The sequence below is a fragment of the Lynx rufus genome, unplaced genomic scaffold (assembly GCF_022079265.1).
Source record: "Lynx rufus isolate CCGP_SWC_20201006 ecotype Redwood Valley unplaced genomic scaffold, mLynRuf1.p SCAF_9, whole genome shotgun sequence".
NCBI lineage: Eukaryota > Metazoa > Chordata > Mammalia > Carnivora > Felidae > Lynx > Lynx rufus.
In genome coordinates, this window is record NW_025814897.1 from 43,609,288 (window position 1) to 43,629,832 (window position 20,545).

Here is a 20,545-nt window from a genome sequence, read left to right on the forward strand (position 1 = left end):
TGGAAGTCTTTTTTCTTGATCACTGCCCAACTTCCTTGATTAAGAATATATATATGTATGCTTTTACTCATATGTGGAATTTAAGAAACAAAACAGATGAACATATGGGAAGGGGTGGGGGAGGAGGGGAAAAGGAGAGAGGGAAATAAACCACAAGAGACTCTTAACCATAGAGAACATACTGAGGGTTGATGGAGAGAGATTGGTGGAAGATGGGCTATATTGGGTGATGGGTATTAAGAAGGTCATTTGTTGGGGTGCCTAGGAGGATCAGTTGGTCAAGCACCTGACTCTTTACTTCAGCTTAGGTCATGGTCTCATGGTTCCTGGGTTCGAACCAGGGTTTGGGCTCTGCACTTAGCAATGCTAGCAGTGTGGGGCCTGCTTGGGATTCTCTTTCTCTCTCCCTCTCTCTCTGCCTCCCCTCTGCTTGCTCTCCATCTCTCTCTCACAAATAAATAAATTAATTAAAAAACTTAAGAAGAGGGGCACCTGGGTGGCTCAGTTGGTTAGCATCTGACTTTGGCTCAGGTCATGATCTCACAGTTCATGGATTCGAACCCTGTGTTGGGCTCTGTGCTGACAACTCAGAGCCTGGAGCCTGCTTCGGATTCTGCATCTCCTTCTCTCTCTGTCCCTTCCCCACTCACACTCCGTCTCTCTCTCCCAAAAATAAATAAACATTAACAAAAAATTAGGGATACAGTAAATCCCTGTCCTTGGAGGAACTTACATTTATGTGAAAAGCAGAAAGATAATAATGAATTAAAAAGTGAGTAAATTATATGGTATATTAAAAAGTGATAAGTGCTGTCAAAAATTTTTTCAAAGTTTAAATAGAATAGGCAAACAGTAACTAGTACTTGGGTGGGTGCAATGTTAATAAAAAGAGGAAAGTCTACTGAGAAGGTGACATCTGAATCTTTGCTTCAGTAAAGGGATTACTTTTAGCTCTTGTATTTCTTCTTCAGACAATGCAATATTAATACACTATTAATGATAGCACTGTATGTCTCATTTATAATTGTTAGCCTTCTCTGGAGCTCGCTTTTATTCTGTGAGTATAGAGACATTAACCAATCTGATTTCAGTGAATTTTGTTTTAGTGTCAGTGTCCTACCTGAAATGTATCTCTATTTAATATCACTAACTTTGGGGACACTACTTCCTAAAATGTCTATAAATTGTGGCTATCTTTTGATAAATCTGTAATCCTCACAGAACAAATTATGATGGAGGTGGGATTGGAGAAGATATTGGTTTAAAAATGACAGGACACTTTGAAAATGAACACAAGTGTGATAGATATGTCCTCTGGGCACTTCACAAATGCAAGTTGTCACTGTTATTTAGAAAAAAGCTTTGTTTTCAGACAATGACCTTCTTGTAAAGTTTACACTGTACCATTGTTCTATGACTGGGAATAAATACAATCTTGCACTGTCAGCCTAGAATTTTCTGTGTCTTTCAAGCTTCCATCTTCCTGTTCTTGTTAGCTGAAACAGAACTGGGAGGAAAGACATGCGGCTCCCAAAGTATAGTTGTTAAACCCACAGAATCAAGACCTGGAGTCTTACTGGGAACAAACTATGAAGACCTACCAAAACTCAGCGAGGTGGGAACCAGAACCTGTGTTTTATAAGCCTTCTCAATTATCATGATATGTGCTGAAGTTTGAAAACCAAAAATTAGATTACATATATTTTTAAAGTTTATTTTGAGAGAGACGGTGGGAGTGGGGGAGAAACAGAAAGACAGGCGGAGAGAGAGAATCCCAACCAGGCCCCATGCTGCCAGCAGAGAGCCCAAAACGGGGCATGAACCCAGAAAGGCCCGAGATCATGACCTGAGCCGAAAACCGAGAGTTGGATGCTTAATTGACTGAGCCACCCAGACACCCTTAGATTATATTTTTATTAGACATTGTCAAATTGCTCATTTCAAATAGCCTAAAGCAGAGCCCAGTACTTTACACTCCGGAGAATTCAGATGTAGATCTGAAGATAACTTACAGTGAAAAATATTAAGCCCACATACAGACATATATAATTTTAAAAAGAACTAACATTGCACTAGCTGAGTTACAGGTGACCCAGTGAAGCACACCAGCCGCAAATCCATCTAATATTTGAACACAAACAAGAATCTCATGCGGAATCAGGGGATCCTTCTAGCTTTCCATTAATCTAGAAGAGTTTAAATCTACTTGAAAGAAATGAGTTAATAATCTCTATGACTCTTAGGAGTAGAATAATTCTGTCAAAGTCCAAAAAGTATTTGGGGATTTTAACTGATTATACATTAAGCCCACATACTAATGTGGGTATAATTTCCTCCTTATAACACTCTGTCTTCTTATCTAGAAACATAATCTGTTTCTTTTTTTTTTAAGTTTACTTTTGAGAGAGAGAGACAGAGAGACAGAGCATGAATGAGAGAGGGGCAGAGAAGGAGACACAGAATCTGAAGCAGGCTCTAGGCTTTGAGCTATCAGCACAGAGCCTGTAGTGGGGCTCAAACTCAGGAACTGCGAGACCTTGACCTGAGCCTAAGTAGAATGCTTAACCAACTCAGCCACCCAGGTGCCCCCATAATCTGTTTCTTTGTACATAGTATTTTCATTGCTCAATAAATTTCAGTGTTTTCGAACTACTTCACACTCACTGAAGACTTTTAAAGTATATTTTATATTTTATGGCTATCTTAAATTAAAAATTTTTGCTATATTTCCTCTTATTATATACTATCTGTCCATATATATTTAACTCCAATCTGATAATATTAATGCTATTTTTAAATAATTATGTATTAGTATTTTTTATATATTCTGGTTATACAGATTTATCACTGTAAACAATGAGGAGAATTAATAAAGAAAACCCAAAGTTTAAAAACATAAGAACAATTGGGCAATATCAAAATTAAAGATATATTTTCAATAAAGGAAAGCTTAGATAACATGAATAGGTGAAAAATTAGAAGATACTTATAATATTTAAACCAATATTGAATAAATAATTAAAATATTTAAGAAATACTTAAATTCAATAAGAAAAGAGGCTGGAAATTCAACAGGAAAAGGAGAAGGCTATACGTAGTCCTTGCACAGAATAAAAACCAGAACAGCTAATAAATAACTATGTATAGAGACAAGCAACCTCACTGGTAATCAGAGAAATGTGAATTAAAATAAATTAAAACACTTAGATGGGCAAAAATTATAAAGTTACATAATTTCAAGTGTTGATGAAAATATATAAAAAAAGGTTGTCAGTGCAAGCAATAAACTGCTACAGTCTGGATGTCGGGAAATTAAATATTCCTATAAAACAGCAATCCCATACCTGGTTTACCATGAACAGAGAAACCCTGGCAAGCCCAAACAGGGACATGTATGAGGTTACTTGTTGCAACACTGTGGTCATGAAGACTTAAAAGTAAAGCAGTGTTGGCAACTAAAAGAATGGGTAAGTTACATGTGGTGTGCACATATCATGAAATGACAGGCAACAGCAAAAGTGATGAGCTGCTCTGACAAAGCAACAGGGTAGATTTTTTAAAGGACGTTGATTGAAAATAGTAAGAGATGAAGTAAGACCTAAAATATAAAGCTACCTATAGAAATTTAAAGTACATCAAAAACAAAATAAAGTCATATGTTTTTAAGAACACTGTGTACATTGCTAAGGACACAAATACACTGGGGGGAGGGGAAAGGAATGAGATCGAGGATAGGGATGAGAGATGAAAGGAAAAGAAAATACATTTAAATTAGGGATCATACATGGGCCCATGATGGTAAGGCGCCTTAACCTGAGGAACAAGTCTTAGTGATGTCAGGACACGTGAGATCTAAAATATACTATCTTGGGGCATCTGTGTGGCTCAGTCGGTTAAGGGTCCGACTTCGGCTCAGGTCATGATCTCACAGTTCATGGGTTCGAGCCCCACATCTGGCTCTGTGCTGACAGCTCAGAGCTTGGAGCATGCTTTGGATTCTGTGTCTCCCTCCCTGGCCCTCCCCTCTCTCGCACTCTGTCTCTCTCTCTGTCTCTCAAAAATAAACATTAAAAATAAACTAAAAATAAAATAAAATACACTCTCTCCTCATTTCCAATTGTTAAATGCCACATTTCTATCTCAGGTCAACCATAAAATAATTACAATTGTATGCATTCTATTTATGTGCCAATTTTAGAAAGAATTTTTCTGATATTATACCATTAAGTAAGATGTAAACTATTCATTTGAAATAAGTTTCATGAAATCAATAGAAAATATTCTTTGATTCAAAGCTTGTGTTTTTAAATTATAAATAAGCCAGTAAAGCCAATACATCTGAAAATAAAAAAGAGTATTTTTCTCTCTTATTAAAAAATATGGCACTGTTGCCTGATATTAAATAATCCTTATGTTCTTGGATTAAATCCTCATTGATTGGTGAAGACAGACTTTTAAATATTCAACTCTAAATACAATTTTTTTACTTAGGATGTTTCCAATAATAGCCAACTCTTACCCTTCTATCGGGTGGTATTTCAATATACCCAACTGTCAATCAGCAACTTCTCGTAAATATACCATATATCCTAGGCATCTCAACCCAGTACATCCAAAATTGAATCTACTTGCTGTCAAATATTATAATGGGAAAGATAATTTTTAAAATATATTAATAAATTATATTCAACTCTTTCAAATTTACCTTTCTTAGCTTTCTTCTAAACAACAAAGTACCACACAAGAATCGGATTGACTGTAGAATTTCAGATGATAGTTAAATACACTGCTTTATTGAGTAGACCACACAAAATTTTCTAGAATGGACATTCAGGCTCCCCATTTGAAAATGGCAACAATACTCTTATTCAAATTCTTTGAAAACTAATCACTGCCATGCAACAGTAGTAATTAATGTATTTTCATACAATGAAAATTACTTGGCAATAAAAAAGAATGAGCTAAATGCTAAAACGCAGGAATCTCATAGACTCTATGCTTAGTGAAAGAAACTGGACACAAATGATTACATGCTATACAATTCTGTTTAGAATAGGCAAAACTAATCAATGGTGGCAAAAACAAATTGAATGACTGACTGTGTCTGTGTAATACCGATTGAGAAAGGTCATAAAGGTACATTCTGAAGTGACTAATATTTTGTGTGTTAAGGGGTTTGGATTACATAGGTATACGCACTTGTCAAAAGTCAGTAAATGTACATTTTGCATTTCTGCATCTCATTGGAGTAAATTTTATCTTTAAAAATGGTCAACAAAACTAATAGTCCTTTTCTTATAAAGAAATTCTAGTTTCTTAACTGTAAAAAAGGGGTAAATTTGGATTATATGAAAAATCTTATAACTGTTTAATTGTTGCCTGCATATATGAGGAATTCTGTTTGTTATTTTTGTTTCATCATATTGCATTTTTACCTCTGGCATTCCCTGCGGGGAGAAGGCATTAAAAGGTGGCACAACGTCTGAAACATTTTCATATCCTGGAGGAGGTGGTTCAAATAATGATGTGTTAAAAATCTAGAAAAACAAAATACGATAATCAAAAGTAAATCAGGTAAAGTTTGATTGCTACAAGTCAAACACAAGGAAAAAAATGTGTATATTCTTCCCTTTCAGTATAGGGTTAATCAATCCTTCAGTATTTTGCAAATACATATCAAATATCCAGCACTGTGCTAGAAGTTGTGAGGATTTCATCAGAAAAATAAACTATAGACCCAGAGAGGACCTATAAAGCACCAGGTTTGATTTAGGAGGAAATGTTAATACCCAAATAAAAAGTAGCATTGTATTATAAATTTAGTCCCTTATAACTTGCTAAGATGATTATTTAGCAACAAATTACATACTAAATTTATTTCAATAAAAAAATACATTCAAGAAGATCCATATCTAGTAGTACCTAGACACACTGAACAACATTCACACTTGAACTAAAAATAAATTATTATGTTTTTAAGCATATCATTGAATTGGGGCGGGGAGGAGTAAGGACTACTCAGAAGCAAAAAAGTGGCACATTCCCGGATTTTCAGGATTCTCGGGAATCCTGAGAGGTTGCACTAAAGTTGAATCTAACGGAACCTGGGACCCAAAAAGAGGGGCACACGATGTTTAAAGAAAGTCTAGAGATGGTCCAAATAATAGAGTCTTACAAGAGACCCCTGCATAAAGCTGGGTCTCCAAAACACAACAACCTTCAGGATTGAAGATACACTAGAGATAAACCTGTTGGATGTATATATGAGGACTTGTAAAAGAAGAGAATAGAAAGAATGTGAAGGAGCTAAATTTGACTATATAATGACTAAGAATTTTCCAAACTAATAAAAACTATGAACTCTAGGATTCAGGCTGTCCAATGAATCCTGACCAAGCTAACTAAAAAATAATCTACATCCAGACCCATCATAGTTAAACTGTAATATTCAATATAATACTTAATGTTAAAAGTTGCAAAAGAGAGATCACACAAGATACCCAAACAGAATAAAAATTAGATTGGTAGCTGGTATCTCAATAACGTAATGCATAATGCATAAAACATCTTTCCTTTTGAAAATGAAATGAAAGACACATTTTCTACCAAAAAGTAACTGTTTGGAGCCAACAGACATTCACTGAAAACAAAGAAAACTTCTAAAGGTATCATTCAACAAAACAAAGCCTCTAAAAGAAGCTCTTATATGATTCAAAGATTGGTAAGCAAGTTATCGCAAATATATGGAAAAAAATGAATAAATATGGACTGTATGTAATAATAAAAGCAAGTATTATTCAAGTTGAAAAGAATAAGGTTGAATTAGAATTCTGGGTATAAATTGATAGTGCATGACCAAAGTGAAAGTATTCTAAGATGTTTGTATTGTAGAAATATTGATTGAATTATGACATTGTTAAGTAGGGATCAGATGTTTTAGTTTCCAAACTACTAAAAAATAAAACTAATAAGATCAACCACCCAAGACACACACACACAAAAGGGAAAAACAGTTAGAAATCATCATGACCTAGGACATTCCAGAAAGTTACAGACTTTATCTTACATTTTTAGTATGTACAAGTCTGTATAGTTTTAATCTAGTGGGAACCAGGGAGGGTTCTTTCTTTTTCTAATCCTTATGTTTGGAATGCTTCTCTTTGGTTATTTACTTATTTATTTTTAACAAAGCAGATGTACGGTGTGTGCTTGGGGCAGAAATGGAGCCATACTTTAAGGTTTTGCTGAGTCATTTTGATCTTAGTAAATGTTAAAGTATAGCTTCTCTGGGAGCCCAGAGACAGAGCTTACAAACATGAAGAGTTGAAAATTCCCTTTATTTTATCACAACCATAAGTTGAATTATATATTCACTTCTATTTCTTTAAATCACAAGCTTATATTGCCTGTGTTTCAGATTCAGGTGTTCTCTATTGACATTGTGACAGCTCAGCTCTGTTTTTGTCCTTCTGTCCCACCTGCAAATGGTTTTGTACTATCACCATCTCCCAGTGTAGCTTAATTATTGTGACTATTCAGAGCAGAGCAGTGTGGTAAACTGTCAATTTTTGTTCTCCTGCACAACACACACAAGTTCCTCCTTCCACAGGCAACATATAAGACCAGTGTTCTATAGATTCTACCAGAAATGTTTTAAATATATAAACACATTATTTTATTGTGTAGAGATAACATATGATATAGACTGAACTACATACTGCCTTTTTTTATGTCACAAAAGGTTAATAGAGATTTGTGGACCAAAATTATTTTGGTTATATTCAGAAAACATAATTTGAGGCTATATTAGTGAATTTTGGAAAGAGAACAATGCTCTCTGGTATATAACCTCCTTTTGATAAAGTCACCAAAAAAAGTTGTTTCCTTGACTTTAAAAAATGTCTCCCACTCAGGGGCGCCTGGGTGGCTCAGTTGGTTAAGCATCTGAGTCCAGCTCAGGTCATGATCTCACGGTCTGGTCTGTGAGTTCGAGCCCTGAATCTGGCTCTGTGCCGACAGCTCAAAGCCTGAAGCCTGCTTCAGATTCTGTGTCTCCCTCTCTCTCTGCCCCTCCCCTGATCATGCTCTGTCTCTCTCTGTCTCAAAAATAAATTAAAAAACAATTTTTTTAAGTGTCTCCTACTTGTTAGAATAACTCATAAACATGGTCTAAAATTCACTTATTTGGTGATGCTGTAAAACTGGAGATTATCATAAAGGCAAATTGAATGAAAACAACTTGAATACTCCACTGGCTGAAAGACTTGCTGATGTAATGACTGTGTTTCTATATGAATTTGTACTGTACTTTATACTACAGTTTCTTTTGTGATCTTGCCCAATGATTCAGATGAGTTTGTACCTTATGTGGCTCATGGAAAAATTACGGGCTATATGGAGAATGCGGGGATTTTTGGAGGGTAGTGGTTGATTTGGCTTCATTTTAGATTGCCTCGGGAGAGGCAGATATTTGGTGCTCTAGTTAGTATAACGCAGGTCACTGTGTTAGTCAACACAGGTTCACTCCTGGTCTCCCATTACCCTTTGTTCCACTGCACTGGCCAGGACCTTAATTAAGTACAATGTTGAAAAGTGGTGACAGATATGCTTAACTTGAAGGGGATGTTTTCAGTGTCTCACCATCAATTTTGGTAGTTACAGTGACCTTTATCAGGTAATGTCAACTAACTTCTTTTCCAAGTTTACTAAGAGTTTTTGTCATGAATATATGTTTCATTGTGTTAAATATTTAGGGGGGGATGTCTTTTGAGATAAGTATGTAAGTTTTTCTTTTTCATAATGATAATTATGTTATCTATCTATCTATATATTTATTACACATTTGGCTAGTATTTTTGCAATGTCTTTGTTGGGTTATAATTTCTAGATTATACTTGCCTTAAAAATGAGTTGAATTTTTAATATTCTCTGAAATAAGTTGTGTTGTACTGTATTTAAATGATCTTTACAAAAATGATCTTTCACTTTAATCTTTCACACTTAAAAGGAAAACCAGTTGGTCTTGATGCTTTGAGTTGTGGGAATTTTTGAATTACGGATTTAATTTCTTTAATGTTCTAAACCTCTTTGGATTTTTAAAAGTGCATTCTTATGTCAATTTTCATGTTTTTTTCCATTTTGCATTTCATCTCAGCTATAAATTGTTGGCATACTTCTTCCTAGTACTTTTTTATCTTTTTGAATTTTGGCAACATCTAGAGATATGCCTCTCTTTTTTACTCCTTATATTATTTATTTATGCATTCCTTGTATTTTTTTTTCTTTCTTATTGATCTTTGTCATTTGGGGAACATAAGGGGTCAATCAGGTGGATTACCTCATTAGTGCTGACCAGGTAATTCCAAATTGACTAGTCAAAGGCTACATTCCTGGGAGAGGCTGAAACTGTACTAGGTTAGGTATTAAATCTTGGTTTGCTGAAGTGGGGCTTAGTACAATTAACTCCATTTTGGGCCTGTTGTATCTTTTTCTTTAACAGACAAAAATGAATTGAAACACTTATGTAGTAACCCTCTCTATCTCTTAATAAGGTTTTTGACTTTGCCCTAAAATTGACTACAAGATAGACAAGTTTTTTAAGTCAGTATTTGCTTGGTATTTCTTTTTGTTTGTTACTTTCGAACTTGCTGTGATGTTACATTCAAGTCACTCCTTATAAAATAGTACACAGCTGATTTTATTTAGTCTGACATACTATGTTTTTAACCAGTTTTTTCCTTTAAGTTTTTTTCTAATTACTTATATACAGCATTTAAAGCCCTTCTACCTTCTTATTATATGATTAATACTCTTCTTTTTTTCCCCTAATGCTGCTTTTGCTTTTGGCAAGATTGTGTATCCTGCACAGCTGTCTTAACTTGGTCTCAAATAAAACTCTTTTCCTTTTCCTTTAAAAGTTTTTAAAAGGTTTGTTTATTTTGTGTCAACGGTTGAATAGCAACTGCTTCAGGAAAGGGACATAGGGAGGAAGCAAGGCACTTGGAGAAGTCTGTGACTCTTCGTTCAGGGGTACTTGGATGAAAATAAAAAGGAAGATGAACCAATGATATAGCTTTTAAAAAATTAGGAAGCTTTAGGCAGTGTGATATTGTGATTTACAATAAATACATATTTGATCCTCTTTCCTTTTCTGGCACTGAGCTCCTAAAACCTCCTAAAAGGAATTTCCTGATGAGAGCAACAAAGGGTCTATTGTTAGGCTAACGAGGTAACTTTTGACCCCACCTAAGGATGGGGTCAGGTGGGCCAGGAGAACCAACTTTGTGATTAGAGCCTTGGGACTTTCCGTCACATTGCCCACCTCCCACCAGGGAAGGGAGAGGACCTGGAAGTTGCATCAACCACCAATAGCCAAGATTTAATCATCACACTTATGTAATGAAGCCCATAAAAACTCAAAGGACAGGGTTCAGAGAGCTTCTGGGTTGGTGAACACATGGGAGTGTGGGGAGACTGGCACTCCTAGAGAAGGCATGAAAGCTCTGTGCTCTTTCCCACATACTGTGCTCTATGCATCTCTTCATCTGGCTATTGCTTCATGTCATTTACTGTCCTTTGTACTAACTCAGTAATCTAAAATGTAAAATGTTTTTATAAATGTTGATTCACTCTAGCAAATTAATCAGACCTGAGGAGGGGATCATGGGAACCTCTGATTTCTCCCAATCTGTCAGAAGTACAGGTAACAACCTGCTTACACTTGGCACCCTGAGTTGGAGGGAGCCTTTGGAACTTCCAGTCTATAGCCAGTAGGTAGGTCAGAAACACAAGTAACAACCCAAGCTTTCAAGTGGCATCCTGAATGAGTGTGGAAGGGGACACTTTTAGAAGACTGACTTCTTACCTATGGAATCTGACACAATCCCCAGGTAAATAGTGTCAGAATTGAATACAATTCTAGAACAACCCAACTGGTGTCTGAGAATTGCTTATTGAATGCGTGGGGAAAACACTCGCCATCTCAGTAGAAATTGGTCTAGGAACCCAAATGAGAGAGCTGACACCATTCAAGAAAATCTCCGAAATGAAATTTCTACATGATACCTTTATGTTATGTGACAGGCTTGAAGAATTTAATAAATGCTTATAATAGCAAAAACAAATAATGAAATGGAATAATAAAAGCAAAGAAGGAAAAAAGAACTGCAAGTTTGCTATTTTCCTCATTGTATATAGATAATCCCAAATTTGACAGATCAAGACAAAGGTTTAAGTATATGTATATATTTTTTAACATAATATTTTATTTTATCATTAAACAATTTCCCTAAACACACTTTTATAGACTGCCTAGTACTTGATTATATATAGATAGATATGACACCTTATTTAACAACTGTTATGGGACCATATGCTGTACACTGATATTCTACACACCTTTTTTAAAAATACTTTTTATATTTTGAGATTAATATTTTAAAAAGATAAACTATTAACTAGTATAATTTTAAAAAGTAGCTAATATGGAAAATTTTGAATCATGTTAGGAAATTTAGCATGGGATTATATGACTGGCTACAAAACTAACAGCATATTAGCCATTAAAAGATTGATTCATTAGTTGATAGAAGGTGATTGACATATTATGAAATTTTTTTAAATCTATACATATTTAAATCACATGACATTTTCAGTTCACTGATCAAGCTGGACATATTTAGAAGGCCCTGCTAAGAAAAGGGCTGAAGGAAACTATCTAGATTAAAAGAGGTTATTTTAGTTAAGATATTGTACCTTTAAAACTAAGGTATGCTAAATAGGATTAAAGGTATGAGTTTTATTTTATAAGCCTTCACATTGAATATATATCATGATGAGATATACCTCAGTTACTTGTATTATCTCTTCTTTCTCAAGTATGTACCCTAACTTGCAAACAAGATTGTATATTCTTTAGATATCCTTCTACAGACTTGCCATCCAAACTCTTCTCCTTCAAATGCCACATCCAAGTTCTGGGCACAGAGCTGAACACATGATCCTACGAGACATATCATTAAATACCAGTAAAAACCTAATGACTCAAACTGTATACCAGGTGTCCTGAGTTCCCAGATAGCCCCAAACTTATGCAGTTTCTTTTACAGTCTGAACCTATCAAAAATGTGTTTATTTTAGTTGCTTGGAAGTACTAATATATTACTATATATTAGTATGCAATACTAAAAAAACAGGAAATACAACTGTCATCAAGCATTAATTTCTCATAATTTTTCCAACATCACATTAAATTCAAACATCATAGGAAAATAGCTGATACTGGTAATGAGATATGAAAAACATTCACAAGTTTCAATAATATTAATTTCTATCAATAATTAGAGATGGTATAGGGCCATTCTTTCATAAAAGGTACTTGAAAAAAATAGAGATGAGGGTAGTTTCTTATCTCTCCCTTTTTTTTTTTTTTTTTTTTACCTCATTTCCGTCTTCATCAATTATTGAGATGTAGTTGGGATGAGTCTTATTTGGATAGGACAACAGGACATCATAATGGGCTAACTCAACAGAATCCAGGCCAAATTCTTTCCACTGGGATTCAATTTGCTTTGCAAGCTGAAAGTTTTGTTCTGTTCCTGCTAAATGTGGCATCCGTGTAAAATTACTGGTGAACAAAAATTGAAAGTGGTTAGAAATTAATGTTTAGTCAGCCAGCATCCCAAATGAACAACCAAGTAAGGCAGATTTACATCTAAAAATTGCTTTGAAATGTGATACGTTAAAAAAAAACAAAGCAGCACTATTATTGCATCAAATAGATGCTCAAAGTGTATTTTGAAGGTTTCATTCTGTAATTTGTACTCATTCAAGGAAAAACTGGAGAAACTGATCTTTGTAGAGAATTGTTATGGGCGATCCTTTGGACGTGTCCCCATATAGTAAATGAGGAAAGTATCATATCTTTCCTTAAGACTCATGCATCTTATAACTTTTATGGAATTATTTCTTTATTTCACTGTGTAAAATATATTTGGGAGGTAAAAATTATTTTCCTACAAAATACCAAGCTGTGACGTGCCAAGAATGATTGATAATCACATTTATTTTTAAAGACTGAAAGTTCGGGGCGCCTGGGTGGCGCAGTCGGTTAAGCGTCCGACTTCAGCCAGGTCACGATCTCGCGGTCCGTGAGTTCGAGCCCCGCGTCAGGCTCTGGGCTGATGGCTCAGAGCCTGGAGCCTGTCTCTCTGGGCTGATGGCTCAGAGCCTGGAGCCTGTCTCCGATTCTGTGTCTCCCTCTCTCTCTGCCCCTCCCCCGTTCATGCTCTGTCTCTCTCTGTCCCAAAAATAAATAAACGTTAAAGACTGAAAGTTAGAGCCAAGTGAGAAACCTTTTGATTAGCAACCTGTATAAAGTATCTTCATTAAGGAATAATCTAAAAATATTTACCCAAGTTCAGACTGAATCTCTTGTACTCCATTCATCATGCATAGTAATACACTTAAAAATCAATGATGATAATTAGCCTGACCAGGAACATCTTTAATTAATAAACTATGCAGCCAAAATTTTAGCCACCAAAAATATTGTCATGAGTTTATTAATCTCTCATTTAATATATCTATAGAGTGGTGCTTTTTGTTTAAATTTTTCTTTTGTGGAAATATGTTGTTTCTCTGAAAATTCAGCTCATTTGTATTTTCATCTTAAACCACTTAAAGGAAAAAAAATCCGTATGACAATGCATCACATATCATAAAAAGATATTTATTTCTAGATCATGAACTTCTTGAGCTTCATGAACTTCTGGTTCTGAATATGTAGGTTTTCCTAAAATTAGCACATGTCCATCCGTATAGTGAGTTAAAAAAAAAACAACTAATAAATAGGCAACATGGCTATGATGATTCCACCTTCAAATACTTAATTTTACTGTGTATCTGAATTTTTGACTGAAAAATCAACTGCCAAGAATAACTTCCATTTTTTTTAAAAAAATGGAGATTTTGTTAATTTTTATAACTCCATTAAAATAATTTAAGTTGTGTTTACAAAGATGGTATTAAAATCCTCATTCAAAAAATGTTTAAGGGCTTAACACCCTAGGGGCCAAAGGTGGGCTGCCCCAAGATGGGCCATTTTGGCATGAAGATTATTCTGAGCTGAAGGCAATCAAGACCCTACAGGCTCAAAAGAAAGTTTTGTCCCTCCCTTAACAACACAGGAGAATCGAAACTGGTGGTCTTTCCCCAAATAAGGGTTACTAGCAGAGATAAATTTGATCTGGGTGATCCCTCTGTATAGGCAGGGCACACATCTATTACCAAACATCTGTTTTTCTCATTGCCCTGTGAAGCACATTTCTTTCACCTGAAGTCTCAGACCCCTGCCCACTTCTTAGTTCAGGGTGACATGTATACTCATTTTGCCCTGCTTTGGAATTTCCATGTCTGTGTGGAATCCCTGTACGTATGCTATTAAATTTGATTTCCTCCTGTTAATCTGTTTGTGTCAATTTGATTCTTAGTCCTGGTAGAAGGACCTTGAAGGGCACAGGTCATTCTTGCTCCCATACAACCTCTTACACAAAGTTTCTAATGCGTATTTACAAAATGTAGTAACAGAAATACACAATCTTAACAGGCAGCTGAGGTGTCTTTATATCCCTTCAACGCATACCTGCAGAGAAAAGAGAAAAAGAGCCAGCATGGTGCTATTTTTTTCTACATTACACAGATGGCAAACTGTAACATAAGTAAAATGGATGCAGATTCTGCATATTTTCTGAAGTCACAGTGATAACTCTGTCCCTGCATCTAAGAAATGGGGTGTCTGGCTGGCTCCATCAGTAGAGCATGTGACTCTTAATATCGGCATTGTGAGTTCGAGCCCCATGTTGAGGGTAGAGTTTACACACAAAAAAAATGTTTTTTAAAAAGAAAAAAGAACAGTTGCCAATGGGGAGTCTTGAACCTGCTCTCCCCACCACCAAGAAAGAGGGAGGGAGGGAGGAGGATGGATTATTATCAGACCTGGCTATTATGAGTGAAATTCCTTGGAACGGTTTTGTCATTACCAACTAGGATACTACACTGTGCTACAAGCAGGGCTAGAACCCACTCATTTGGAGCAAAGCAGATCCTAATGAAGAGTGGGAAAAAATCCATTTCCAATGATAAATAAATTAACTGGCATAAAATCCTACAAGGAGTGTATTTGAGGTTTTGCCACTAAATTGTGTAATCCTGGCTAAATCTTCATTTTCTCATCTGTATATGGGGAGAATATTGTTCCCTCACTACTTCCCAAAGATCTGTGGCTCAGTTAGGTAACTGATATTAAACTTCAGCTCTTAATTTTTATTATTTTAATCAATTAAGAGGTGTGTTGCAAGTAAGTTGTTGATCCAACTAAAATATCAAGGTTTAATCTCTTTCTTTTGTGCTAATGGTGAAACTCCTTGAGTTGCAAACAGAGGAGCTTGGTCAGGGTCAAGGAGGAATAATTAAGAAACTGCTTCCATTTTATTCAGGGTCCAGAGAGAGAAATTAAGGCATTCATTCTTCTTCTTTGCTGGTCAGTCTATGTCACAGGTTAGGAAAGGAAGAAGGAAGCAGCAGTGACAGCAGCTCTGTCTAGGAAGGAGATTGTATTTTGCCGGAGATTGTATTTGTCCTCCACTTTTATTGTATCTATTATACATAATTATAGTGAAGTAAGTCCAAGAGTCAGAGGAGGAATTTCCACAAAATTTAAGCTTCAGGGTCTCTCACTTGAAATGGCCCTTCCAAACACCTGGAAGGTGCCCTAGCGAATGTTTATTTATGGCTTTAATTCTATTGTAATTAAAACAGACATATGTATGTAGGATCATGTGTGCACACTTATGCTTATTATATGTGTGCACGTAAATATATGTGTATATATACATAACTTCCCTTTATATAAAATCGTAACTTTTATCCACTAAGGAATCCTTCAATCACTAATAGGGACTTCAAGTATTCTGCTTTGAAAAACCTAAGTGTTCTAATCAATTACATACAATCATCCTACACAAGTGTTTTATTTTTAGTTGCTTTGCAAATACTCTTTAAGTTTACTCATTTACATCTTTTGCTTTACACTACAGATAGCTATTTCAGGAACTAGGGAGCTAGTTTGCAAACCCTGTCACATATATGCCCTCTAATCATCCTTGTCACAATAATATCATGGTCCCCACTTTATAGAGGTGGAAATGAGAGCTCAGGAAAGTTAAGTATTCACCCCTAGTGATTTTACTGTCAATAGGCAAAGATGGAATTTAAACTCAAGTATATCCAAGTCCAAAATCCAGATTTATTCTTTTGACTAGAATATAATGTCTTTTAAAACGGCAGTCAGCAAACTATGTTCCCCCGACCAGATCCAGTTAACTTGTTTCTGTACACTCCACAAGCTAAAAATGGTTATTATATTTTAAATAGGTAGTGTATGTGTATGTATATATATATATATATATACACGTGTGTATATATGTGTGTGTGTGTATATATATATATATATATATAGCGACCTATAAATTATATGACATTCAAATTATAGTGCCCATAAAGTTTTATTGAAACTGCCATTCTTATTTATGTATTTTCAATGGCTTCTTCTTGCTACAATAGCAGAGCAGAGTAGTTGTGACAGGGGCTGGTCCTTCACAGATAAGTTTGCTGGGTCCTCCTCAAAAATGGCTCTTGTGATACAGTTTAGCTTAAAGTATAATCCTCTCTAAATGAAATATGATATAAGATTTTCAACAAATAAAACTTCTTTTAAAAACTCAGCTCCTATATATGAAATATTGGATCAATATTTCCAAACAGAATAACAATTTTCCAACAAATTATCCATATAAACTCTCAAGTATATGCTTACTATAAGAACCTCTTGATGTTCTCAGCTTTCAATTCATCCAAAAATGCCTTCTTCACATTAGGCTGTGGAACAATCTTAGTAGGTTCACTGGAGGATTTTATAAACCATCCTGTAAAATATATGCAAATATAGGAATGAGACATGAGCTCATTGACAGGACCTACTTTTCCTCATTACTGTATCTATCATGTAAAACACAAATTATCAATGACGTCCAGTCTTCTGGAGTGTAATTTCTCTTGCCCACTTCCACTGGAAAATAATCATGCAAACACTTTGAAAATACAGATCAGTCACAACATATTTTTAAATACAATTTCAATGACGAGTATTGCTGTTATTCTTTAAAGAACGTTTTATAAGAAAAGGACTACTAAAATATGTTTCAACTAAGGGGGATAAAGAAAATCTCTTAAAGGTTAAGGAAAAAAAGAGATCCACCTACTTTCTTCTGAAACCTTCTATTTTCAGTGACTGCCCCTGTGCTGAGAATAAGCACTTAGTAAATGTTTATAATGAATTAATTATGAATCTATTTCAAGTACATAAATTATTTTAGTGAAGGAAACTCAGACTTGTCATTTGTTCTGTTTCCCAAACTCAAACAAAATGTATTGAGAGTCTGTGTTTCCAGTTGAAGCAGGCTGGAGACGTTGTACTTTAGAAAGCTACAAGGAAACTACAGTTTAGTTTTCCCAATGGCTTTGCAAGATGCCCACTGCTGAGGGAAATGGGGTATCTTTACAGAGTTTATTTGGAAAAATGATATGATCTTGTCATAAAATGGTTACCAAAATCACCCACCCAGCTTTCTTGGAACTTTCCAGTTACAAATCATATACATACATACACACACCCATATATACATACTGAAATAAATGGTTGGCAACAAATGGAAATTTAATTCCACCGGTACATAAAACAAAAGGACTTGGGTTAGAGTGTGGAATCAGGGAAGTATTCATTGGGGATGAAATGCTTGAATTGAGAGCTGAAAAAAATGAACAAAATGAAGAGGTGGGAGGCCTGTGGGAGAGTGGAGAGCAGAGAGTCTTAGGGAAAAAATTAACAAGTCCTAATAAAGAACCTATTCAGGGGACGCCTGGGTGGCTCAGTCGGTTATGTGTCCAACTTTGGCTCAGGTCATGTTCTCACAGTTCGTGAGTTTGAGCCCTGCATGGGGATCTGTGTTGACAGCTCAGAGCCCTGAGCCTGTCTCAGATTGTGTCTGCCTCACTCTCTGCCCCTCCCCCACTCTCTCTCTCTCAAAAATGAATAAACGTTAAAAAAAAAAAGAAAAAAAAATAACCTATTTGGTGTCAGCCACTGAGCAGTGTACACGGAAGGGGCTGTGGGCAACAGTAGGAAGAATAAGATTGCCACCATGAAATGCAGTTTTTAATCCCTGTGCCAGCCTTACCAACTCTATTTCCCAACTCTATTTTACAGCTGAGACCATTGAAACTCAACTTGAACTGTGTCCTAATTACTGAGCGCCTATCTCATGCAAACCCACAACAACCCTGGGGGTGGGGGTGGTTACTAACATCCATACGTTAGTTATAAGCAGAGTGAAGCTCAGAAGTCTTAGTCACCCCAGAAGTCACACAGCAAGCCAAAAAGAGTGCTGGATTGAGCCAAGGTTGCTGGTCTATGCCTGGTCTTCTTAATCCCAGAAGGAGAATCCAGAATTCAGAGCAGGGGTGAACGACATTAGGCTAGACCTGTGCACCAACATCCAATGAGAAGCATCTCCTCACCAAGAAGGCACTAGGAAAAGTGCCAACGCCCCAATACTGGGCTAGAGGGTTCTGGTGCTACTTCATTTGCTATTCCGAATAAATTCCAGAAATTCTCCTCATCATAAAGATTGGAAAACGGAGGCGAAGAGAGACATGGTGAACTGTTCAAAGCCACGAAGAAGTAACAGAGTCCAAATGAAAATGTGAGAGTCTGAGCTGGTCTGTGCTGCCCCTAGTTTTTATGGAAGTTGGGCTAAGTCTGCGAATCGGTACACAGAGAACGCCCCAGAACACCTACAGGCAAAGATCTGTTCAGAGCGCTGGCAGTAACAGCCAGTTCCCACGTGTTCCCCTAATTACGTAACTCTCAAGGACGACGGTATGAGGACGGAAAAGAGTCCCGTGCAGCAATGCCCGGACGTTTACCTACTGTATACATGAAGCAGCCCGGGCAACACTAAAGAGTCCCTGCCTGCAAAGCTCCCTGGACGACCTGGTTCAACTGCCGCCGCTGACCTGCGGGAGTACGTCGTAAGACTTACCAATTGCTCACAGGGCTCGAGCGGGTGGGACCTGCTGAAGTCCAGTTTCATGGGCTCTGCGCTCCACTCCTTACCCGGGGTGACTGTCCAGAATCCAACCCAGCGCCCCCCCCCAGCTGACTCGCGGGGGCCGGTCCCCACTTTCCGCCCCCCGGAGGGGAACGCGCCACAGGACAGGACCGCGCTCGGCGGGCGGCCCGCGAGTCCCGGGAACCGCGGGGCTGCGCAGTAGGCTCCGGCGCGCGCGAGTCCAGCCCGCCCGTACCGAAGAGGAAGCCGACGATCAAGAGGCCGGCGGCCAGCGCCAGCGCCCCGACGCACAGCCAGCGCGGGCGGCGCCAAGCCGCAAAGCTCGAGTCGGCTTCGTGAAGGGGATTCCACATCTCGGCGCGGGCGGCGGGGCCTCCCCAGACCTGCGCCTCTGCTGTGGTCCCGCTGCAGCCTCGCGGCGGGACGGAGGACTCCTCGGGCCAGGGAACGCCTCCGGGCTACTGCAGGCTGGCTCCGCTAGCGGTCCGGGGCTCCGGTTTCCCCGCCCCAAAGCAGCGCTAGCTCACTCCGAGCCAATCAGCTCCCTGAGTTTTTGCAAAGTGCCAACACCCGCAGTCCAGCCACGTGAAGCTGAACAGTTACGACTTGTGAACTTTTCTGTACGCCTATATACAGTAATTAAAACCTTCCTTAAAAAGATAAAGGCAGAGCAGCATCGCATTTTGTATTTCTTAAAGTATCTTGTGTGTATGCATAGAAAAATGTGAGGGTAGGGTTTGGACTGAAATGTTTACAGTATTTACCTCTGGAGGGTGGTAACAGTGAGGGAAGGGAGAGAAGAGGGTAAAAGATGTACTTGAGTTTCTTATTTCCTATACTTCTATGTACATTTCTTTAAATACTAAGCAAGTTTTATTTAGTAATAAAAATTAACAGGAAAAAAACCCCTGCATTTTACTTAAATATTACAAATGTGGTTTTTCTTAAAGTATAAGAAGCTGTTTTCTTCTATGGGAAAGGTATTCTGCTCTTTTTCGTTTTGTTTCGTAAGAATTTATATATAATGCTGTATGCCTATATTTTTTAAATTTATTTGTTTTACTCAGGAATCAAGATTTTCATATCAATACATAGATTATATCCTTTACTGTTTTTAGTAACTTTATAATATTTTAAAGAATAGGTGTGAAAATGCAATTTTTATTCTAAGCATACCAAAGATTTCTATGTGTATCTGATTCACATAAGAATTACATATATTGAGGGGCGCCTGGGTGGCTCAATTGGTTAAGTGTCAAACTCTTGATTTCAGCTCAGGTCATGGTCTCATAGGTTGTGAGATCAAGCCTGGCCTGGGGCTCTGTGCTGACAGTGCAGAGCCTGCTTGGGATTCTCTC

General features: G+C 37.0%; 1 protein-coding gene across 2 annotated transcripts in view; it reads right to left on the bottom strand.

The window, feature by feature from the left end:
* The window catches only part of LOC124505601 (Putative N-acetylated-alpha-linked acidic dipeptidase), a 66,715-nt gene extending 47,163 nt beyond the window's left edge, over positions 1-19,552 (bottom strand). Inside the window, exons 1-4 of one of the 2 annotated variants that reach the window (XM_047071589.1) lie at positions 19,423-19,552; positions 16,874-16,982; positions 12,439-12,625; positions 5,436-5,537 (exon numbers count right to left, since the gene is read on the bottom strand). In XM_047071589.1, the coding sequence (XP_046927545.1) occupies positions 5,436-5,537; positions 12,439-12,625; positions 16,874-16,982; positions 19,423-19,540 (516 nt within the window). In that variant the 5' untranslated portion in view covers positions 19,541-19,552. The remainder of the gene's footprint in view (positions 1-5,435; positions 5,538-12,438; positions 12,626-16,873; positions 16,983-19,422) is intronic. The other variant, XM_047071588.1, reaches the window with a different exon arrangement.
* Positions 19,553-20,545: the final 993 nt, after the last annotated feature.